The sequence below is a fragment of the Jaculus jaculus genome, chromosome 6, assembly GCF_020740685.1.
Source record: "Jaculus jaculus isolate mJacJac1 chromosome 6, mJacJac1.mat.Y.cur, whole genome shotgun sequence".
NCBI lineage: Eukaryota > Metazoa > Chordata > Mammalia > Rodentia > Dipodidae > Jaculus > Jaculus jaculus.
Window position 1 is genome coordinate 92,230,875 of NC_059107.1, and position 23,597 is coordinate 92,254,471.

The window sequence follows — 23,597 nt, forward strand, 5'->3', positions numbered from 1 at the left end:
CGGCAGGAAGGCTTCCTGACCGATCTCCATCCAGCTGGTTCATTCTTCCTCCTTTATCCCCACCCACTCTGCTCTCTCCTGGTCTGTCTTAGTCACCATAAAGATCTGAGATATAGCTCCACCAAATTCCTGATTTTATACCTGGCTGATCTTTCCCACCTCTCCAATTCCTCTCTGCTTCCAGCTAACTGTATAGAACCTCACCACCTCAGGAACTTCCTCTGTTTCACACAAACACATGACTGGGCAAGGGGAATAGTGTCTGTTTGGATAAAGTAGCTGAGCTGGGCACAGTGGCTCACACCTTTAACCCCAGCACTTGGGAGGCAGGGGTAGAAGGATCACCTTGAGTTTGAGGCCAGCCTTGTACTATAGCATGAGTTCCAGGTCAGCCTGTGTTAGAGTGAGACCCTACGTAAAAAATAAATAAGTAAATAATTAAGTAACTGAAACACGAAAGCCTCATAAACCCAAGAAGCATATTTAATTCTTCAGTTTACAACATAGTTCTCAGTACTTGTCTCTGCAACTCAGGTAACATCATCTGTCTCTTTGGTATACAGATGTGGTGTGTACAAAGCAGGCATCTATTTCTCTCTCCTCCACCCAAGGAAGGAAGGAAAATGAACACTTAGAGTAAACTTCAGGCTTGCCCACCTAAATGAAGTTGTTCTTGTTACACTTTGCTCTTTGCCTCCCAAAGATAAGATCCTCCTGCCTCTACTTCCCAAGCCTTGGAATTGTGTCTCCATATTTGGCCTGATTCCTTTGTTTTGTTTTTTTGAGGTAGGGTTTCACTCAAGTTCAGGCTGACCTGGAATATGTAGTCTCAGAGTGGCCTCGAACTCACAGTGAGCCTCCCACCTGTGCCTCCCAAGTGCTGGAATTAAAGGCATGTGTCACCATGCCAAATGTAATTACATCTTTTTGTTTGCTTGTCTGTGTTTGAGATAAGGTCTCAGGTAGTCTAGGTTGGCCTGAAATTTGCTATGTAGCTAAAACTGGCCTTGAATTCCTTATGTTCCTGCCTCTACCTCCGAAGTGCTGAGATTACAGGTGTGTGCCACCACTCCAGGCTATAATTACATCTTTATTTAACATCTGTCCTTGCCTCTAAACTCCATAAAGGCAGAAATAGTTTGGTTCACCACTGCATACCCAGTGATATCACTAATGTGTGGAAATAATGAAACAGATGTCCTTAATCAAGTATGTGGCTCACACCTTTAATCCCAGCACTCAGAAGGTTGAGGATCACAGAGGAAGACTGTCACAAAAAAAAAAAAGTAAGTGTCCTTGCTGGGCATGGTGGTACATGCCTTTAATCCCAGCACTCGGGAGGCAGAGGTAGGAAGATCACCGTGAGTTCAAGGCCACCCTGAGAAGAATACAGAGTGAATTCCAGGTCAGCCTGGACTAGAGTGAGATCCTACCTTGAAAAACAAAACAAAAAATAAAATAAAAAAATAATGTGGCCCTGGAGTCTGACTGACTGGATTCAAAATCTGACTATGTGGCTCATATACAGGTCCTTCTGACCTTTCTGTTGATTCCAAGGCTGTCAGCTAAGCAAGTGACATAACTGGGATTGCAACCATGATCATATTCTGGTCCTCTACCCCTTTCCCAGTATAGCCACCTGCCACTTCTGCACCTGAGGTCCGAGAACCTTTGAAGAATTTTAGTCACCTAGGCTGAGCCTCCCCATCCGTTTCTAGGGTCTGGTTCAGCTCTTCCTCTTTGACACCAGACATTACCTCTCTCCTCTTCCCCATGGTCCTGACAGCAAGTCAGCCCTGGCATCAGCTAATTACCTGGTTTGCAAAGTATCCAATCAACACTCCTAGCGTTGTGCCAGCCTCTGGCGGCGGGCTCAGAGTTCTGTTGCATTCTTCTCTAGCCTTGTTTTTTGTGTGTAAAAATCTAGGGTCTGTTCTACCAGTCTCTGCCCACAAAGCCATGCTCAGGACTTCTGCTGTCCTGTGCAGCTAAAGCAGGGCTCGCCTAGGATGGCCACGGCAGCTTCGCAGAAGCTGGACTCAGTTTGATCCTAAGTCAAAGGCAACCCTGAAGTGGCCGCCGGCCGGCCTGCAAACACCTCTGCCCAAACAGCCCCAAGGTTCAGTCTATGGCTCCTCCCTTCCCTTCAGTGACTGAGAGGTTAGATGGCACAATCCCCTTCAGGAGCTAAGGTGATCCTCCCACACTGGCTGCTGCACCAGGGGGCTGCTTGTCAGATGCTGACTGGCTATATTCCTCTTCCTTCTTTCATCTGAGAGCCACCCTGACAGACATGCCACCTTTTCCTCCTCCATCCAGAGAAAGCTGCAGTCAGCTTGGGCCACCAGTGATCATCACTGCCTGCTGGCCAAAGTCCTTCAGGTCTCACTGGGGCCTGGGTCATTTCCTGATATTCAGAATCTTTCATATTAGAGAAATATTTCCTCAGTTGCTGTCAGGCTGTTTGAATTATAGTGCAGGAGGGAAAAAAAAAAACCTTGCAATAATCCAACTAGCACAGCCAAAAGGCAAAGAGGTTTTGATACACAGAATCAAATATTTAGAGATTTTGGTATGGGACAAAATTGGTTTGCTTTAAAATGAGTACATTAATTTTTTTTCACTATTAAAGGAAAACATGCTGAGAGAAATACATAATTAAACATGGAGAAAGGGCTGGAGAAATGGCTTAGCAGTCAAGGTGCTTGCCTGTGAAGCCTAAGAACCCAGGTTTGATTCTTCAGATCCCATGTAAGCCAGATGCACATGGTGGTGCATGCGTCTGGAGTTTGTTTGCACTGGCTGGAGGCCCTCGTGCAACATTCTCTCTCTCTCTCTCCTTCTCTGTCTCAAATAAATAAAAATAAATCTTGGGCTGGAGAGATGGCTTAGCGGTTAAGCGCTTGCCTGTGAAGCCTAAGGATCCCGGTTCGAGGCTCGGTTCCCCAGGTCCCACGTTAGCCAGATGCACAAGGGGGCGCACGCGTCTGGAGTTCGTTTGCAGAGGCTGGAAGCCCTGGTGCGCCCATTCCCTCTCTCTCCCCCTATCTGTCTTTCTCTCTGTGTCTGTCACTCTCAAATAAATAAATAAAAAATTAAAAAAAAAATCTTAAGCTCAGAATCCAAGTTAACTTTGGCTTACATTTGTCCAGCCTCCAGCCTTTCTCTGCATGTATATATCTATAAGGACTTCCTTAAGTCTATACTGAGATGACTACGTGTCTAATGAGACTGAGCCGGGCGTGGTGGCACACGCCTTTAATCCTAGCACTTGGGAGGCAGAGGTAGGAGGATAGACATGAGTTCAAGGCCACCCTGAGACTACAGTGATTTCCAGGTCAGCCTGAGCTAGAGTGAGACCCTACCTCGAAAAAGCAAAAATAAATAAATAAATAAATAAAAAGAGAGAGAGAGAGAGACTGAACAAATCTGCTTTGTGTAAATTTTTCATCTGAAAACTTTGAAGCTCATTTTATCAGGGGGTTCCAAGTCTTTCAGGTCTGAGATCATGCAAATATTTTTATAACAAAAATGTTGCATATTGGGTTGGGGAGATAGCTTAGGGGGTAAAGCACTTGTTGTGCAGGCCCAGGTACCCAGCTGAACATGGTGGTACATGCATGCCTCTAATCCCAGTGCTGGGGAGGTAGAGATAGGAAGATCCCTACACCTGCTCACAAGTTCATCTAGCAAATTTGGTGAACTCTTGGTTCAGTATGAGAACCTGTCTCAAAATTATAAGGTACTGCCGGGCGTGGTGGCACACGCCTTTAATCCCAGCACTCGGGAGGCAGAGGTAGGAGGATCACCGTGAGTTCGAGGCCACCCTGAGACTACATAATGAATTCCAGGTCTGCCTGAGCCAGAGTGAGACCCTACCTTGAAAAACTAAAAAAAAAAATAAAAAAATTATAAGGTACAAAGCCAGGCATGGGGGCACACGCCTTCAACCAGCACTTGGAGGCAGAGGTAAGAGGATCACCATGAATTATTCAAGGCCACCCCGAGACTACAAAGTAAATTCCAGGTCAACTTGTGTCAGAGTGAGACTCTATCTTGAAAACCCAAAAATAATTAAGTTACATAGCAATCAAGGAAGACACCTGATATCAATCTCTGGCCTCCACATACATGCTCATGCACACCTGAACACACACAAGCACTCACACACATAAATACACACAATGTAATACATGCACATGTAAAAAAAAAACAAAACAGGGCTGGAGAGACGGCTTAGTGGTTAAGGCATGTGCCTGCAAAGTCTAAGGACCCAGGCTCAATTCCACAGTACCCATATAAGCCAGATGCACAAGGGGGTGCATGCATCTGGAGTTCATTTGCAGTGGTTGGAGGCCCTGGTGTGCCCATTCTTTCTCCCTCTCTCTAATAAACAAACAAAAAAGAAATTTACAAAAAAAAAAAAAAAAAAAAACCAGCATAGAATGGTGTTTAGGTGCATAAGGACCGAGTTCAAATCATAACTCTCCCATTACTGGTTTTGACTGTGGACTTGATACTTAACCTCTTTGCCCAATGAAGTGCCAAAGAGACCTGCTTCTCCCATGGCCAGCTAGCTTCTTGTCTCCTCCTTGGTTCTAACGCCACCAGTACTAGGACAGATGATCCAGAAAATGGGTTGCTAAGTGCCTAAACAGTACCCACCATGCAACAGGTGCAGATGGCTCAATGGTGAAAGGTGCTTGCTCCACAAGCTTGCTGACTGGAGTTCAGCCAGCACCTATGTAATGCTGGGCATGCAGTGGAGCACGTCTGGAATCCCAGAGTGCCTATGGCCATGGGAAGAAGGGTGAGGAGAACCCCAAAGCTTGTGAACCAACAAGACTGGCCTTCCCAGTAGCTGAACAACAAGAGATCCTGTCTCAAACAAGGTATGAGAAGACCACTGGCCCAAGGTTATCCTCTGACCTCTACATGCCCAACATGGTACACACACATCCATATGCACACACGACACACATACCCACAAATAATAAAACCATTAACTCGTAAAGTTGGTATTTGATGAAATGTTTTATTGTATTTATCTGTAAGATCCTATTGTTGGCATTTGCCCTGCAAGTATATTGAAGGTCTGAAGGAGAATGTCCTAGTTGTGTGCTTTAGATCACAGGGGAAAAACTACTGCTGACTAACAGTTGTGGGTAACTCTTGAGAAGCAGTAAATTCATACCACAAAGCAGCATGAAATCAGGTAGAAGTAAAGCAGCCAACAAGAAGAAAATATAACGAATAATTTTTATGTTTTTAAAAAACATTTTATTTGAAAGAGAGACACATAGAACATGAGTACATCAGGGCCTCTAGCCACTGCAAACAAACTTACTCCAGATACACGTGCTGGCATGTGCATCTGGCTTTACGTGGGTACTGGGGAATTGAACCTGGGTCCTTTGGCTTGGCCAACAAGTGCCTTAACCTCTAGGCCATCTCTCCAGTCCTTGAATATTTTTTTAACCCTTGAGCAAACTTTTCTATATATGACCCTAAGGCTATTTAAAGAGAGAGAGAGAGAGAACACAATGATAAACTTAAAAAAAAAAAAAGTGGCTTTCTCAAATGCTGACTACCTTCCTACTCACTGCAAAATCCTAAGTGAACTATTTAACCTCCCTGAACCTGTGTCCTCATCTACAAAGTGGAAACAATAACTGCTTTGGGCTGGGGATGTAACTCAGTGGTCAAGCATGTTTGAGGCCCTGGCTCATCTTCAGCACACACAAAACCCAAGCACAAACTAACAAAGCTTGCTTCAGAATGGTGGTGATGAAATGACAGCATGTGTACACAGTGCACTGCGAGACGCTTGGCATACCAGTACCATTCAGTAAATGTTGGTTATTAAAAATTACTAGTTGTCCATATTTTTTTATTTATTTTGGGGTTTTTTGTTTGTTTGTTTTTTCGAGGTAACGTCTCACTCTAGCCCAGGCTGACCTGGAATTCACTAAGGAATCTCAGGGTGGCCTCGAACTCACGGCAATCCTCCTACCTCTGCCTCCCAAGTGCTGGGATTAAAGGTGTGTGCCACCACACCCGGCTAGTAGTCCTTATTTCTAAGACCCTGCTGAGCTGACATGGGAAAGCACAGGTACAGTGAAGCCTAGAGGTCAGGCTTATTTCTTTTGCTGTGGTTACTGCTGTGGCTCCTCCAAAGCTAGAGGTGTAGCTGTGGGTGGAATAGAAATTAAACAGGCTAAAAATACACAATATGCCTCAGTCTGGGTGACCAGAACCACACTGATTTTAGGAATTTAAAACACAGCCTCAGAAAACTTGAACTCTTCCTCCCCAACAGTCTACCCTGTTCCATTTTTATTCTTCCTTTTTAAATGTTGTATCTATTTATGAGAGTGGGAGGGAGAGGAAGAATGGGTGCACCAGGGGCTATGTGGTTTGATACTCTAGTATCAAACCAGGGCCATCAGGCTTCACAAGCAAGTGCCTTTAACCTCTCAGCTATCTCTACAGACCCACAGTACATGACATGTTGTTTAAAAAAAAAAAAAAAGAAGAAGAAGGTTCAGGGGTGGAGAGAGATGGCTTAGCAGTTAAGGCGGGCACCTACAAAGCCAAAGGACCTCGATTCTATTCTCCAGGACCTATGTAAGCCAGATGCACAAGGGGGCACATGTGTCTGGAGTTCATTTACAGTGGCTAGAGGCCCTGGCGTGCCCATTTTGTCTCTCTCCCTCCCTCTTTTCCTCTCTCACCCTCTCAAATAAATAAATAAATAAATTTAAAAAAAAATTCAGAGGCCAGGCATGGTGGCACACACCTTTGATCCCAGCACTCAAGAGTCAGAGGTAAGAGGATTGCCAAAAGTTCACGGCCACCCTGAGACTCATAGTGAATTCCAGGAGCCTGGGCTAGAGCAAGACCCTACCTTAAGAAAAAGGGGGGCTGGAGAGATGGCTTAGTGGTTAAGCGCTTGCCTGTGAAGCCTAAGGATCCCGGTTCGAGGCTCGGTTCCCCAGGTCCCACGTTAGCCAGATGCACAAGGGGGCGCACGTGTCTAGAGTTCGTTTGCAGAGGCTGGAAGCCCTGGCACGCCCATTCTCTCTCCCTCTATCTGTCTTTCTCTCTGTGTCTGTCGCTCTCAAATAAATAAATAAATAAATAAATAAAATTTAAAAAAAAAAAAGAAAAGAAAAAGAAAAAGAAAAAGGGGCTGGAGAGATGGCTTGGCAGTTAAGGCGTTTGTCTGCAAAGCCAAAGGACAGTGGTTCAATTCTCCAGGACCCATGTAAGCCGGATGCATGCATTTGGAATTTGTTTGCAGTGGATACCCTGTGGCATGCCCATTTTCTCCCTCCCTCTCCCTCTTTCTCTCAAATAAATAAATAAAATATATATTTTTAAAAAAGAAAAAGTTCAGAGCTGGAGAGATGGCTTAGCAGCTAAGGTGCTTGCCTATGAAGCCTAAACATCCAGGTTTGATTGCCCAGGACCCAGGCAAGCCAGATGCACAAGATGGTGCATGTGTCTGGAGTTCATTTGCAGTGGCTAAAGGACCTGGCATGACCATTCTCTATCTGTCTCTTTTTCCTCTTCCTACCCTCCCTCCCTCTCAAATAAATAAAATATTTTTTTAACAAAAAGTTCAATCTACGGGCTGGAGGGATGGCTTAGCAGTTAAGGCGTTTGCCTGCAAAGCCAAAGGACCCAGGTTCTATTCCCTAAGACCCACGTTAGCCAGATGAACAAGGGGGTGCATGCGTCTGGAATTCATCTGCAGTGGCTGGAGGCCCTGGTGCATCCATTCTCTCTCTCTCCCTCCCTCCCTTCCTCTTTCTCTATCAAATAAATAAAAATAAAATATTTTTTTTAGTTGGGCATGGTGGCGCACAACTTTAATCCCAGCACTTGGGAGGCAGAGGTAGGAGGATCGCCAAGAGTTAGAGGCCACCCTTAGAATACATAGTGAATTCCAGGTCAGCCTCAGCCAGAGTGAGACCCTACCTTAGAAAACCAAAAAATATATACATATATTTTTTTTTAAGTTCTATCTATTCAAAAGTTCCTCAAATAGCTGGGCGTGGTGGCACACACCTTTAATCCCAGCACTTGGGAGGCAGAGTAGGAGGCTACCCTGGGACTACATAAGGAATTCCAGGTCAGCCTGGGCTAGAGTGAAACTATATCTCGGAAAAAAAAAAAAGGGAGGAGGAGGAGGAGGAATAGTCCGGCTGTGACAAAGGCTCAGGGGATAAGGCACTTGTCTTTCAAGCCTGAGTACCTGACTTCAACCCCAGACCTCTTGTAAGAAGCCAGAAGCCGGTGGACTTCTGTAATCCAACACAGGCACTCACCAGGAGACGCAAGGTGGAGGACAGAAATTTCCTGGAAGCTTGTAATAAGTGCAGCAAAGAATGGTAGTGTCAGAATCCAGAGAGAAAAACTGTCTCAAATGAGGTGTGTGAGAGAGGACTGATCCAAAAGTTACCTTAGGCCCTCCACATGCACACCATGGCATGTGCACACCCGCACTCACACACATGAACACACAGGCAAGTAAATAATAACATCATGACTCAGCTCCCAACCTACCTATTCCCCACCAGAGGCCACCACAGTTTAATACTGATGCTTTCAAGTCATTTTCTACACACACCTACATACAAACATGTATTTGTCTTAAAGCACTACAAGTCGGGCTGGGGACATGACTCAGTGGATAAAGCACTTACCTTGCAAGTGCGAGTGCTTCAGCTCAAGCCCACAGAACCACGTAGAGCCAGGCACTCTAGTACGAACATCTGTAACCCCAGTGTGCCAATGACAAAAAGAAAAGTGCAGAACTGCCCAGAAGCTCACAGGTCGGCTAGCCAGGCCTGCAGCAGTAAACAGAAAGAGACCCTATCTTAAAGTGGAAGGTGAGAACTGACACTTGAAATTGTCCCCTGACCTCCACACGTGTGCTATGACATATACACATACACACGCGTGATCAATCATACACTCACATATAACACATACACACACTAAAAACCGTTATAGTTTTTTAACTGCCTTTTCAGATTATCATTTTTACGCGTGCGCACACACCCACATACACACCTTAGAGATTCCAATAGGCCACAGACATTTTCTTTTTCACAGACATTTTTTAAGTGCCTACCCTGTACAGTGATAAGTAAACATAATGTCTCCACCCTCGTAGAGTCAGCAGTCTGGGAAGAAAGATAATTAAACAACTAATCAAGTAATTTCAAAATAATAAAATAACACAAAGGAATGAGCAGGGTATTTTAAATCCCAAGAGTTTAAGTCCTAAAGTACAGTTAAGCATTTTGCAGACACAGGCAAAGGGCCCTGGGAGGAAGCACCCTGTACAAAGGCTCTGATGTAGAAAGGAGCATGTCCTGAAGGAAAGACTACTGGGAAGCGTTTGGGAAACGGGAAAAGGGAAGGCTGGAGACGTCAGCAGGGCCATAGATAGTCTTCAGGGTCTATGTTCTCTCCCTTTCTCCAGCAGTACCTTTCACAGCTGAACCATTTCCCCCAGTCGGGCTTTTTGTTTTGTTTGGGGGGGGGTTTCCTTTAGTTTTTCAAAGTAGGGTCTCACTCTAGCCCAAGCTGATTTAGTCACTATGTAGTCTCAGGGTAGCCTTGAACTCATGAGGATCCCCCTGCCTCTGCCTCTGGGTGCTGGGATTAAAGACATGCACCAGCCCTCTTTCAAATGAATGTTTTTCTTAGCTGGGCATGGAGATTCACACCCAGAATCTCACACTTGGGAGACTAAGGTAGGAAGATTGCCATGAGTTTGAGGCCACCCTGAGACTACATAATGAATTCCAGGTCAGCCTGGACTAGAGTGAGACCCTACCTTGAAAAACAAAAACAACACAAGTTACTGTTGTTTTGAAATATTTTTCTTATTTATTTACAAAAGGAGAGGGGAAGAAAGGGTGAGAGAAAATGGGCCTCTAGTCACTGCAAATGAACTCCAGAGGCATGCACACCATGTGCATGTGGCTTACATGGGTTCTGGGGAATCAATGGGTCCTTAGGCTTCCCAGGCAAGCGCCTTAACCACTAAGCCACCTCTCCAGATCTTGAAATAAGTTTGTTTGTTTTTTAATGAAAATCGCCAAAGAGCTAAAAATTTTCTCCAAAAATTTTAGTTTAAAGGGGCTGGGAACAAGTGTGGTGGTGCACTCCTTTAATCCCAGTATTCAAGAAGCAGAGGTAGGCGTATCCCTATGAATTGAAGGCCAGCCTGAGACTACATAGAAAATTCCAGGTCTGCCTGGGCTAGAGCAAGATCCTACCTCCAAAAAAAAAGCGGGGGAGGGACTGGGGCGACGGCTTAGCGATTAAGGCGCTTGCCTGCAAAGCCAAAGGACCCATGTAGTCCAGATGCACAAGGTGACACATGCATCTGGAGTTCATTAGCAGTGGCCGGAGGTCCTGGCGTGGCCATTCTCTATGTGTGTCTCTCTTCCTCTGCTTCTCTCTCAAATAAATTTTAAAAGGGTGGGGGTGGGGGAGGAGGTAGAGAGCTGGGAAGGTAGCTCAGTCAACAAAGTGCTTAACTCACACGCATGAGGACCTGAATTCAACTCAGTACTCACATAAATGCTGGGCATGGTGGCACATGCCTGTAATCCCAGCACTGGGGAACATGGACATAGGCAGTTTCCTAGAGGTCACTGGCTAGCCATATAGCCTAATTAGTGAGTACAAGATCAGTGACAGACCCTATCTCAAAAAGAGGTGAACATGGGTTGGGCTCAACTGTAACAAAGCCTAACGAACTGAGTTCAATTCCCCAGTAACCACATAAAGCCAGATGCATAGAGTGGCACATGCATCTAGAGTTCTTTTGTAGCAGCTGAAGGCCCTGGCGTGCCCATTCTCTCTTCTTGCAAATAATTACGTTTATTTATGGTGAACAGTGTGCTTGAGGATGTCAGTGTATAGAGGTTGTCCTCTGGACACCACACATACATGAACACATGTACATGCATGCCACACACATACACAAAAGAAAAGTCAGTTTAAAGTATTTGCAGCAGTCAAGAAAAGTGTAGGTCATTTTGTTAAGGTACAAAACAAGGAGACTTAAGCACAGAAATAACTTCTAAAGACAAGGGTCTTCCTAGTTCCCCAGGCTCTCTCTGGGACACTAACTCTGCCTGGACATTTCCAGAACCTTGCCTGCAGGAAGGAATTGCTGCTCCTGGCAGGTAAGTACCTTCAAACACAGGATATGACTTAAACTGTCCTTCCACTGCAACAGGCCACTGGTTCCCTAGGACTTGTCAAAACACATCCAATTACTCCTAGACAGATGTTTCCAGGGGGTGAAGGACAGAAAGGGGAAGTTTCTACTACAGAAAAATCCTTAACCAAAGTGGAATCAGTGTAGAGGAACCTTTCTCCCTCTACTTGGGAACTGGCCAACCTTCAACAAGCTCTTTTTGCTGGAACCACTAGCAACAAAGGCATCCTTTTATCTGCACTGATAACCAGGGCTCCTTCCTACAACAGACCTTCACAAGTATTCTTTCCTCTATCCTTTCCTACTCCTCCCGGTTCAAAGCAGGACTTTTCCAGCAAAACCAAGAATGCCCTCAAGGGCCAGGGAAGATCAGATGGCTCAGTGGGTAAAGTACACAAAGCACCAAGGGTGACAACCCGAGTTCAGATCCACAGGAACACGTGTGATGCTGGGCATGTAGAACCAGCACCTATAATCCTTGTACACACACAGCAAGACAGGAAGTGCAGACAGGAGAATCCCAAAGCTGGGATTACTGTGGGAGGTACCTCAATACTGCTGGATATTTAACATCCCAGAAATCCTAGGTCCTCAAACACCAAGGGCAGCCCCCTTCTAACAGCCTCACAACCCCATCACGGGATGACCCTGTCTTCAGGTGAAATGCATTTTCACTTAGGAAAACAGAAGCAATATAACAGTGAGTGTACATACATACATATGTGCACACTTAGTTATTGAACCTTTATAGATTATTAAGTTATTTTCACTGCTTTCTTAGGAGGTAGAGGCAGGAGGGTCAGGAGTCAAGTATCCTCAAAACCCTGTGGAGTCTGGCCAGCATGGTGGCATTTGCCTTTAATCCCGGCACTTAGGAGGCAGAAGTAGGAGGATAGCTGTTGAGTTCAAGGCCAGCCTGGGGCTATAGTGAGTTCGAGGCCACCCTGAGACTACATAGTGAATTCCAGGTCAGCCTGGGCTAGAATGAAACCCTACCTGGGGGGGGGGGGGGAAGCTCTGAAAAGTTAAAGGATTTACGCATGGTCATTGACTGAAACAGACTACAAAACTGGGCCAAACCCTCAGTCTTCTGGTTACAAAGCCAACAGTCTGTCTTTCAAGCAAGCGTCTGTAACCGCTGAGCCATCTCCCCAGTCCAATAGTCTTTCTTTCAAACCAAGGCTGAGCCAGCAAATCTTAAACCAGCTACTTCCTCCCCACAGCAAATGGTTTCATGGGAAACTTTGGGACTATCTATAGTGACTGGCTCCTCTGCTCCCTATGAGGAAGCTGATAAAAACAGCTGAACTCTGCTCTAAACTGTAAGTAGTTATTAAAACAGAGTAACTATCTCTTAAAATAGCTAAACCCTGAGCCGGAGGTGGTGGTGCATGTCCTTAGTCTCAGCACTCAGGAGGCTGAGGTAGGAGGATTGTTGGGAGTTCAAGGTGAGCCTAGGGCTATAGAGTGAGTCCCAGGTTAGCCAGGGTTAAAGGGAGACCCTGCCTTAAAAAAAAAAAAAAGCAGCTGAACCCTAGGCTTGCACCCTTCTTGTACAAGGGAGGATGTGAACTCCCATCCAGAAGGCAGCTATGCTAACCACTATACCGCCGGCACTTTTTCCAATCTGAATTTAAGCAGATGCACCAAGAGGGAAGTGGGGAAATAGGCATATTCCATTACTATGTATTAGGGAGCCCGTGGCAAGAGTAAAGGGCTACAACCCCAGCCCTGGCTGGCTAAGGGTGGGAGGTGACCACAGAGATGGAGACAAGCACGCAAGCACTGCTCATGCAAGAGCCGCAGCCCTTCCTCTACTGGCAATGACTGCCAAGTAAAGAATTCTACCCACGGTTAAGTCACTCAGAGCACCTTTCAATGACCTGGAAGTACTTTACAAACTAAGAAACTATGCACATTAGTAAAGTTGGAAGTATGAGAGATTCTGCTCACAACCCCCCCCCCCCAAAAAAACCCTCTCCAGGTCTTCCCCACCCAACACACACACACCTAACCCATGCCTTTGCTGTGAAGTGACAAAAAAAGGTAAAAGACATGGAAACGGGGAAAGGAAGCAGAGGAGGGAAGAGGAAAAGATTGCAAAAAACAATTAAGTGGCAAGGACTGTGGGAAACAAAGACCAGTATCTCCGGAACTGAGAAGCAGTCTGACCCCTCCACGTCTTTCTTACCCTTGCTCCTGGAAGGAAAGCAGAGAGACCCAGAGATTCTAAGCTGCCCAGCTCAGCTCTACTCTGGAACCCCACCTCCCTTTCACACAGCCAGACCACCTTAAAACCCTCCATTACCCATGTGCTGCCATTCAAAGGAGTACCCAAGTGTCCAGAAAGGGGCAGGAGACAAGGGAGGCTATGCGACCACAACACCATCCCTTATCTTCAAAGAGGTCCACTTCCAAACTATGATCAGCCCCCGTCTTTCCCTGCCAAGCAGCCTGGCTCAAGCTTGGCAGAAAGGTCTCTCGAGAATGGAAATGACTAGCCGGGTAGCCCAGATGATAAGCTGACTTCAGGCAGCCAGTGCTACTGTCCCATGGGCCCACCCAGTCAGCTCTAGGGTTGATACTTTTGTCTTGACCATAGAACCAGGGCCCTGCCCTGCCTGTTGGTACCCTGCCTTCCCAGGCACTCTCAGGGACAAGAGAAGATTTGTGGTCTCACTTCCTTTCCATCTTGGCTTCTTTCTCCACTTCACTGACGATCAGTTATTTCTACCAAGACCAGTTCCTGTTCTCACCAGCTGTAGAGTTGTTTTCCCAGAGGCAGAGTCATGAAGCACGGGTATGACGGCCACCTGGACTGTCCCAGCTGCAGAACAGACCCAACAAGTCCGGAGCGAAAGGGTTTTTTTTTTTCATTCCCGATAAAGTAGGAAGAACATAAGGGGCAGGAAGCAATTCCAAAAATTCCACAGTACTCTGTCCTTACATAATAGTTATTTTCAGATGTGAAAAATATTTTATAATGCTAAACTGTAGAAAACACATACATGTATTACATAGGCACATGATTATGGAGTAAGTCCTCAACAGAGAACAAAAGACAAACAAGCTGGCTGTGGTGGTACACGCCTGTAGTCACAGCATTTGGGGAGACAGAGGTAGGAGGATCACTGAGTTCAAGGCCAGTCTGGGTCTACAGAGTGAGTTCCAGGTCAATCTGGGCTAGAGGGAGACCCTACCTCAAAAAATAAAAACAAGAGCAAGCATGGTGGCACACACCTTTAGTCTCAGCATTCGGGAGGCAGAGGTGGGAGAATCACAGTGAGTTCAAGGCCACCTGGAGACTACATAGTGAATCCCAGGTCAACCTCGGTGAGACCCTACATCGAAAAACCAAAAAAACCAGGCATGGTGGCACACACCTTTAACCCCAGCATTCGGGAGGCAGAGGTAGGAAGATCACTGAGTTCAAGCCCACCCTGAGACTACATAATGAATTCCAGGTCAGCCTGGGCTAGAGAGCCTACCTCAAAAAACCAAAAGTAAATAAATAAACAAAAGATAGTCAAAATATTCAGAGACGTGCATGCAAAGTAAAATAAATACCATTTCATATTAATAGAATTGACAAAGGGTGTGTGGCTTTTTTTTTTTTTTTTTGGCTTTTCGAGGTAGGGTCTCACCGTATCTCAGGCTGACCTGGATTATTCACTATGTAGTCTTAGGCTTGCCTCAAACTCTCAGTGATTCTCCTACCTCTGCCTCCAGACTGCTGGGATAAAAGACGTGTGCCATCACAGCCGGCTGTTTTAAAAAAGGTTTTAAAAAGCTAAACCAGGGTTGGAGGAGCTATCAGGCGTTTGCCTGCAAAGCCAAAGGAGCCAGGTTCAATTCCCCAGGACCCACATCAGCCAGCTGCATAAGGGGGTGCACATGTCTCGAGTTCATTTGCAGTAGCTGAAGGCCCTGGCATGCCCATTCTCTCTCCCTCCCTCTTTCTCTGTCAAATAAATAAAAATAAAGTATTTTAAAAAAAGAAAAAAAAGCTAAACCAGGGCTGGAGAGATGGCTTAGCGGTTAAGCGCTTGCCTGTGAAGCCTAAATACCCTGGGTCGAGGCTCAATACCCCACGACCCACGTTAGCCAGATGCACTAGGGGGCGCAAGCATCTGGAGTTCGTTTGCAGTGGATGGAGGCCCTGGCACGCCCATTCTCTCTCTATCTGCCTCTTTCTCTCAGTCTGTCGCTCTCAAATAAATAAATGCTAAACCATTCAGAAAGTTAACTGTTAAAAGTTAAAGAGAAGTGGAGGTGCTGGGATGCAACTCAGGTATAAAGCACTTGAATTAGATGCCTAACAATGTGGGAGAAGGGAAGGAGGGAGAGGAGGAGATAGGAAAGGCAAGGGAAAGAGATACATACTTTTTTTTTTGGCTTTTGGTTTTTTTTCCTTTTTTCTTTTTTGGTAATGTGTGGTGTACATGCATGTGTGTGCACATGTGTATGCATCTTTCTCAATCACCCTCCACTTTATTTACTGTGGCAGGGTCTCGCAGTTGAACCTAGCTCAGCCAGTTTGCCCTGGAGATAAAGACCCCAACTCCTCCACCTCCACAATGCTGGATTACATGGGATTACAAGCAGGCCACCACACCCACCTGCATTACTGTAGGTGCTTGGGATACAAAATTCAGTTTTCATGCTTACTCAGCAAGCTCCTTCTCCACTAAGCCGTCTCTCCAATTTGAAGTTTTTGTTTTTCTGAGATAGGTCTCACTATAAATCTCAGGCAGGCCTGCTTTACAATCCTCCTGCTTAAATGTTCCATGTACTTGAGATTATAGGCATGTGCATGCCACAGCACATGTGTGGAGGTCAGAGGGCAATTTTGGCGTCAGTCCTCGCCTTCCATCCACCTTTTTTGAGGTAGGGTCTCTTGTTCACTGCTGCAAACACCACACCAATTGGCCTGTGAGCTTTTGGGGCATTCTCCTATCTTGACCTTGCATCTCATCTGAGTCATGCTGGGATTATAGACACGAACACTACAGTGTCCAGCTTTACATAGTTCCTGGGGATCCACAGTCATGTACTCATGCTTGTGTGGTAAGCACATTATCCACTGAAACTTCTTCCAGCCATATTACTCTTTTTAAAAGATTTCTTGGGCCAGGAGTGGTGGTGCATGCCTTTCATCCCAACACTTGGAAGTCAGAGGTAGGAGGATCACCATGAGTTCAAGGGCACCCTGAGACTACATAGTGAGTTCCAGGTCAGCCTGGACTACAGAGAGACCCTACCTCGGAAAGAAAAAAAAATAATAATAATAATATTACTTGGAAATATGTATGCAGGCCTACAGAAAACAATTTATAGCCTACAATCTATCAAATTCAATTTTAAGTTTCGATATCCTACAGAAAACTGTAAATTTGGAAAAGACTTTCTGTATCAAGATGTTCACCACAGCCTATGTTCCAGTAAATAACTCCTGACCTTTACACATGCAACTAACCCTATCAAACTCAAGTGGGTAACAAAAACAAAAAAAAAGAAAGAAACCACCAGGTGTGATGGCCTTTAATCCCAGCATTCAGGAGGCAGAGGTAGGAGGACTGCTGAGAGTTCAAGGTCACCCTGAGACTACATAGTGAATTCCAGGTCAGCTTGGGCTAGAGAGAGACACTACCTCGAAAAAAACAAAAACAAAAAACAAGAAGATAACAAAGTAGAAGTGGGATTAGTTGGGAAGAAGGAGGAGTTCAGGGGGGTGGGAAGGGGAACAAGAGTAGTTAATGGGAGGTGGATATGACCAAAACACATTACACACATGTATAAAAATCGTCAATAACAAGTAATTTTTGTTTGTTTGTTTTTTTGAGGTAGGGTCTCACTCTAGCCCGGGCTGACCTGGAATTCACTATGTAGTCTCAGGGTGGCCTCAAACTCACGGTAATCCTCCTATCTCTGCCTCCCAAGTGCTGGGATTAAAGGCGTGTGCCAACACGCTCAACAATAATAAGTACATTTTTAAAAATGCTCACTACAGGGCTGGAGAGATGGCTTAGCAGTTAAGGCACTTGCCAAAGGACCCAGATTCAATTCCCCAGGACCCACATAAGCCAGATACACAAAATGGCTCATGCGTCTGGAGTTTAAAATAAAAATAAATAAAAAATAAAAATGCTCACCACAGCATTGTTTATGATGGCAAACAGAAGCAGACAACCTAGTGTGCAACAATAGGAGTGTAGCTGAGCAAACAATGCTCCATTCACTTTATGACCCATCATCCAAGCACTTTAAAATGTTTACAATTACTAGCTCAGAAAAACCATCGGGATAATAAAAGCAAAAAAGTGGCTAAGTTTATATGTATCAAGTATCACAACATGGTACCAAAATCTAGACAGAGAAAAAAAAAATATTTTCAAACATACCATCTGCATTTGGTAAAGGAACTAGAGAAAATAAGGTTATTTTTCTTCTAACTAAATCTTCAATCTCTGTGAATTGGCTTTTAATTAGAGAGTATTACTTTAAGAAAGGGAGGGGGAATGTCATCTCTCACTCTGGACAATTAGAACAATGCCAAAGGATCTGCACCATGCCATCCCCACGCATACACACCTTCCCCTTACCAAGGTGAAAGAGGGAACACTGCGAAAACAAGACTGAAAGAGAAAGAAAAGGAGTGGAGTGTGGGAGGCAAAAATCAAGGGAAGGAGGCTCATCTCTGTGGCCTAGAATCTTCTTGGTGGGGTTTCTGAAGGAGTTCCTGTGACTAGCTGCCCTTGTCCTCCCCCAAGTCCTACTCCAGCCTGAACTAATTCACCACAATCCCCAGAGCTGGGGGTGGGAGGAATTCCACCATGGCGATTTGGAACCTGATATTTAGCCCAATTTTTCCCAGCCCTTCCTGTGTCAAGGGAGGCCTCTCCGAAACTCAGACGACAGCACCCAGTCTGGTTAGCTGCTTACTTTAGCTACAACACTATGGCAAAGTCCAAGTCATCAGTCATCACCAAAGAAATGTGAGAAGACATTGCAACAGGGACAGCCCTGTCACACAACTCCATCTTCATGCCTCACGGCCTCTTCCTGAGGAATAGCTGGATTTTCTTTTTTTACTGGCACCAAAACTTTGAGAATCAGTTTTGAGTCCTTAATAAGTTAATGAAGAGAAAAATCTGGGTGTACACATGGCAAAGGCAGAGAGAGATATCCTTTCAAAATCCTGAGAACCTTCTGCCTCCCTTCTGTACCTAAATCAAGTCCAGCCAGGCATGGTGGCACACCCCTTTAATCCCAGCACTCAGGAAGCAGAAGGATCACTGTGAGTTCGAGGTGAGCCTAGGACTACAGAATGAGTTTCAGGTATGCCTGGTAAGCCTACCTCAGGAAAAAAGAGAGAAAATGAGAGAAAGAAAGAAAAGGGGAGGGAGGGAGAAAAGTCCAGCATTAGCCAGAATCGTAGCTTCTGAGTTTGGGTTGTCATCTAATTGAGACTAAGACACAGATTGGAGTTTTATTAAACAAGACATTGGCTCTCATTCTGGTATTACTAAGGTAGAACTTCAGTAGTTGCTCCACTCCAAATTTCTCAATAACAAAATGGGAATTGCTGTTCTGACGTTAACAAGGATCCGAGTTTCACCTGCTTTATACCAAGGCACACCTAGAGGAGACCAATCAGGAGTTACAGCTGCCCTAGGAACACAGGGCATCAGTAAGCTGGCACACCTGGGACTAATGTGATGTAAGACACTGGTTAGGACTCAGGATCAATGTCCCAAACAAATCACCTCAGCCTCAGGCCTTAAGCTCTCCAATGGGAGCTGACAAGCTGAGGGTCAGATCATGTGTCTGTACCAGAAAGCTAGGAACCTGTGGTCTTGACTCAGCACTGATACAACTTCCCTAGTCAGGGTGTTTTTCAGGGGGGTTTCCACTGATGTAGGGTAAGCAAACGCTCCCTCTTACAAGATCAGGCAGAGCCTGAGACTGAATATACAGCACGGGGTAACGGCCTTCATCAGATTTCTGAACCTAAAACCCCTTCTGAGGACTGCAGGTGATCTGAGTCACCACTGAGATAAAAATCTTCAAATTTGCCATTTACCGATGGGGCTGAGGAGATGGCTCATTAGTTAAAGCTGCTTGCTAGCAAAGTCTGTCAACCCAAGTTCGCTTCCCCAGTACTCACATAAAGCCAGATACACCAAGTGCCACATGGCTCTGCAGTTTGTTTGCAATGGCAAGGAGCCCTGGTATACCTATTCATATTCTCTCTCTCTCAAATAAAAAAAAGACTTTAAAAAAGGAAAGAAAGAAAGAAAGACAGACAGACATAGGATCTGGGTGTGGTGGTGCATGCCTTTAATCCCAGCACTTGGGAAGCTAAAGTAGGAGGATCACCATGAGTTTGAGGCCACCCCGAAACGACATAGTGAATTCCAGGTCAGCCTGGGACAGAGCGAGACCCTACCTCAAAAAAAATAAAAAATAAAAATAAATAAATAAATACTTGCCTGGAGAGATGGCTCAGCGGTTAAGGGTCTTCTCTGCAAAGCATAAGTACCCTGGTTCAATTCCCCAGTACCCACATAAAGCCTGATGCACAAAGTGGTGCATTTGTCTGGAGTTCATTTACAGTGGCTAGAGGCCCTGGAGTGGGCATTCTCTGTCTGTATCTATCTGCCTCTTCTCCATCTCTTTCTCGCAAATAAATTTAAAAATATTTTTAAAAAATAAGAAATACAGGGCTGGAGAGATTGCTTAGTGGTTAAGGCACTTGCTTAAGAAGCCTAAGGACCCCGGTTCAATTCTCCAGGTCCCACATAAACCAGATGCACATGGTGGTGCATGCATCTGGAGTTCCTTTGCAGTGGCTAGAGGCCCTGCCGCGTCCATTCTCCCCCCCCCCCCCCCGCTTTCGGTCTCTAATAAATAAAAAAATAAAATAAAATATTTTTAAAAATAAGAAATACAAAGCCGGGTGTGGTAGCACATGCCTTTAATTCCAGCATACTGAGACTACATAGTGAATTCCAGGTCAGTCTAGGCTAGAGCAAGACCCTACCTTGAAAACCAAAAACAAACAAAAAGAAACACAAAGTTACCATTTACTGAGCATACAGTATATGCCGGGCTCTGCTAAATATCTATCTTCCACTTTCATTAAATCTACACAACCACTTTATGTGGCCAGTGCTATTACTACATCCATTATAAGAGGACAATGGATGTCAAGGGGATTAACAGTATCTTGTTTAAGGTTAAGCATAACTGGAGATGTGAAGAAAACTACCTGAAACCAGCCAATTACAGTGAAACTAACAAGCTGGGAAAGAAAAACTTAAGAACAATTTGTCTGCCTCACACCATCAAAATAAAAAGTAATCTGTGCTAAGTACCTCACACATCTAGTTCTTACAATCCCAGGAATAAAAACAGAAGTAACTATACCCCCCCTTTTTTGGGGGATGGGGCTTCAAGGTAGGGTCTTACTATGTAGTCTCACCATATAGTCTCAGGCTGGCCTCAAACTCACAGTGACCCTCCTACCTCAGCCTCCCCAGTGCTGGAATTAAAGGTGTACACCACCATGCCTGGTAACTAGCCCCATTTTACAGGTGATGAAATCCAGGCTCATAAGACAAGACTGCTTTTTCTACTATAGTACGCTTCTGAGTGTTCCACAAATACAAGTGAACCTGGGCCTGGGTCAAACATCCAATTCACAATTGATATTGTTCCCAAAGGATGGTAGAAAAGGGCAGGTATGGAGCAGCAGACACATTTTTAAGAGTCCTTAGAGAAGAACTCGAATACCCAAGAAAGAATAATTTTATTTTTTCTGGTAAAAAATTGAGAATAAATCCCTTCTTCTGAGATAGCTAACTGTGGCCTGCCCTGTTCCACCCCTCCATCAGCAGCAGCTCAAGCACACAGAAACATGAGCAAAACAAAAGTCATGAGGAAATAAATGCGGAGGAAGGACTTCAAGTGGGTGGTCCAGTGCCCTGCTTGACTTGGGATTTCTGAGTACTCTGGTTAGTAAAGACACCAAGTGCATTTTGTGAATATTAAAGTCATCAATTTGTAGGTTAAACAAACTAGCCAGCCAAGCTCCAGTGTGGACATGATAGAGTCTGGGTGAGTTCTCCCAAAAGCCTGGCATGGCAGTCTCTAACTTCTGTAGCTAATTGCTATTGGCTTGCTGGGGATTTTCACACTCGTAGTGAAGAACAGATTCCCTCCTACTCTTTTCCCCAACAGTTGAGTTCTTGTTCTCCAGCCACAAAGTCGGGGTCTTTCTTCTCAGCCCCTGAGATGGTGCATAGCACATGAGTAATTCCTGACTCACCCATCCCTCTGAAGCGGCTTGGGGAAATGTAAAAAAGGCCACAGGATGTATGGCCCGGATCCCTCTGCAGAGCTGGCAGGCAGAGAGGTGCCAGTGACATGGCTTCCCCTTGGAAGACCCAGGAGGGCCCTGTCTAAGTTAGCGCTGGTGCCAGTGGCTGATGTCAGGCTCTCCACCATGGCAGGGGCCAAGATCTCTAGACAGCTTCACTTGCTGCCAACCGATCTAATCTCCCTCTTCCAAGGCAGATGAAATCCAATAAGGCTGCTAAGTCTACAACTTATCCCTCCTTACTAGCAAAGTCAGCCCTTTAGGCCATACCAACAGTAATGCCAGAATTATTATCCCAGAGAATGTTCTTTGGGGGGAGGGAGGGGATGAGAATTATCTCCCCAAGTGTTTCAAAGATTTCTGTTATCAAGTGTTCAGTTTCTTTCTTTCAAACTTCATAATGAAACTTCAACACATGTCCCAGCTCCATCCAGTGATAACCATTTCATAACCTCTGTTTTCATAGAGCCAGGCACGTTCATCACCAGTACCCACGCCCAAGAAGATCCCCAAAGTCGGCTCTAAAAATCCATCTACAAAGACCGTCTTGAAACCCACAGAATGATGACAAAGAAGCACAAGCAAAGAAAACTAGTCTATAGAGCTTAACATGAAAAGTTTGAAAACAGGAGGCCGAGTGGTTTGTGTATTGTTTCAAGTGGGGGAAAAAAATACCCTAGTAGAATAGCTTATCCACATGTTCACTCTAGGCAAACCCACTGTAACTTAACAGGATGCCTTCAGGCAGTTCTCGAAGAAGTCGAATGGCATCACTTTTTATTCCGCCCCCTTCAAGAGCTGCCAGCCCCCTCCCCGTTCTCCTTCTTCCCCAAAACATCTGGTCTGGGCAGGGCGTGGGACCCACTCTGTGGGAAGCCTCCATGTTAACACGGGAGGCAAAGCCCGACTTCAGCTGGGGAGCGAACAGCTCCAGCTGCCGAGGTCACCCCATCAACGAGGTTTCCCGGGGACCGGCCGGGGGAGACTGAGGGGAAGTAGGGAAGAAGTGATCAGGGCAGCAGGAGGGGGCGGGGAGAAGCCTGGGACCTCCTAGGGAGGTCCCAAGCTGGGGACCCCTCCTCCCAGTGGTTGAGGCGCCGTCCCCACTACCCCAAAGGTGCGGGTCCAGGATGACCAGCGGCAACTCAGGGGTTCCCGGGAAGGCGCTGGGAGGCGGGGGTCCGTGGGGGACCTAGTCTGGAAGGGTGGGCGGGACCAGGCCTGGCACAAAGTCCCACCCGGGGCGGTAGGAGGGGGAAGGGGCTGGGCTCAGTCCTCACCAGCACCAGGGCGAATCTCTCCTCCAGCTCGCAGGGCTCGGGCATCGGCATCTTGCCGGGCGGCAGCAGCAACGGGACCGAGGGCGGCTCGCCCGGACCCCCCTCGGCGCTCTCCAGGTTGCCCATCGCAGCGGGGGGCCCCCTCGGGGGGCCTCAGCCCCCCACCTCCACGCCTGGGTGCCTCGGCCTCGGCCGCTGGGACCTCCTGCGGCGCCGGCTCCCGAGTCCCGATTCCTCGGCCCCTTCAAAGCGGGGGGTAGGCACCGGGGGCCTCCCCGGAGCCCGGCGGGAGGCGAGGGCGGAGGCTGCGAAGCGGACAGCGGCACCGAAGCGCAGCGACGGCGGCGGCTGCCGGCTCCGTCCCGACGCCTCGCCGCTCCCGCCGCGCTGCCCCTCCCCGCCCCCCGCGCGCTCTGCCTCCCTCCCCCCACCACGCCGCTTCCTCCCACCCACTCCCCGCCGGGACTGCAACTTCCCCGCGAGCGCGCGAGCTAGCGAGCGAGCGCCGACTGCAGCCAGCGAGCCAGCCGCGCGCCTCGTTCATGCAGGCTCCGCCCCCCGCCCACGGGGGCTCCCGGGCGGCACGCCCCGCCCCGCCCGCGCCCAATTGACAGCCGCGCCTGCCAATCACGGCCCCTCCCGCCCTCGGCGGCTTCGCGCCTGTCACGGAGCGCGCCCTGGCGGC

At 46.6% G+C, this 23,597-nt stretch overlaps 1 protein-coding gene across 3 annotated transcripts in view; it reads right to left on the reverse strand.

Moving 5' to 3' along the window:
• Fmnl3 (formin like 3) overlaps nt 1-23,152 on the reverse strand; it is a 79,785-nt gene extending 56,633 nt beyond the window's left edge. For all 3 annotated transcript variants that reach the window (XM_045152053.1, XM_045152052.1, XM_004649811.3), the window contains exon 1: nt 22,913-23,152. In XM_045152053.1, the coding sequence (XP_045007988.1) occupies nt 22,913-23,038 (126 nt within the window). In that variant the 5' untranslated portion in view covers nt 23,039-23,152. The remainder of the gene's footprint in view (nt 1-22,912) is intronic.
• Between the last annotated feature and the right edge of the window lie 445 nt (nt 23,153-23,597).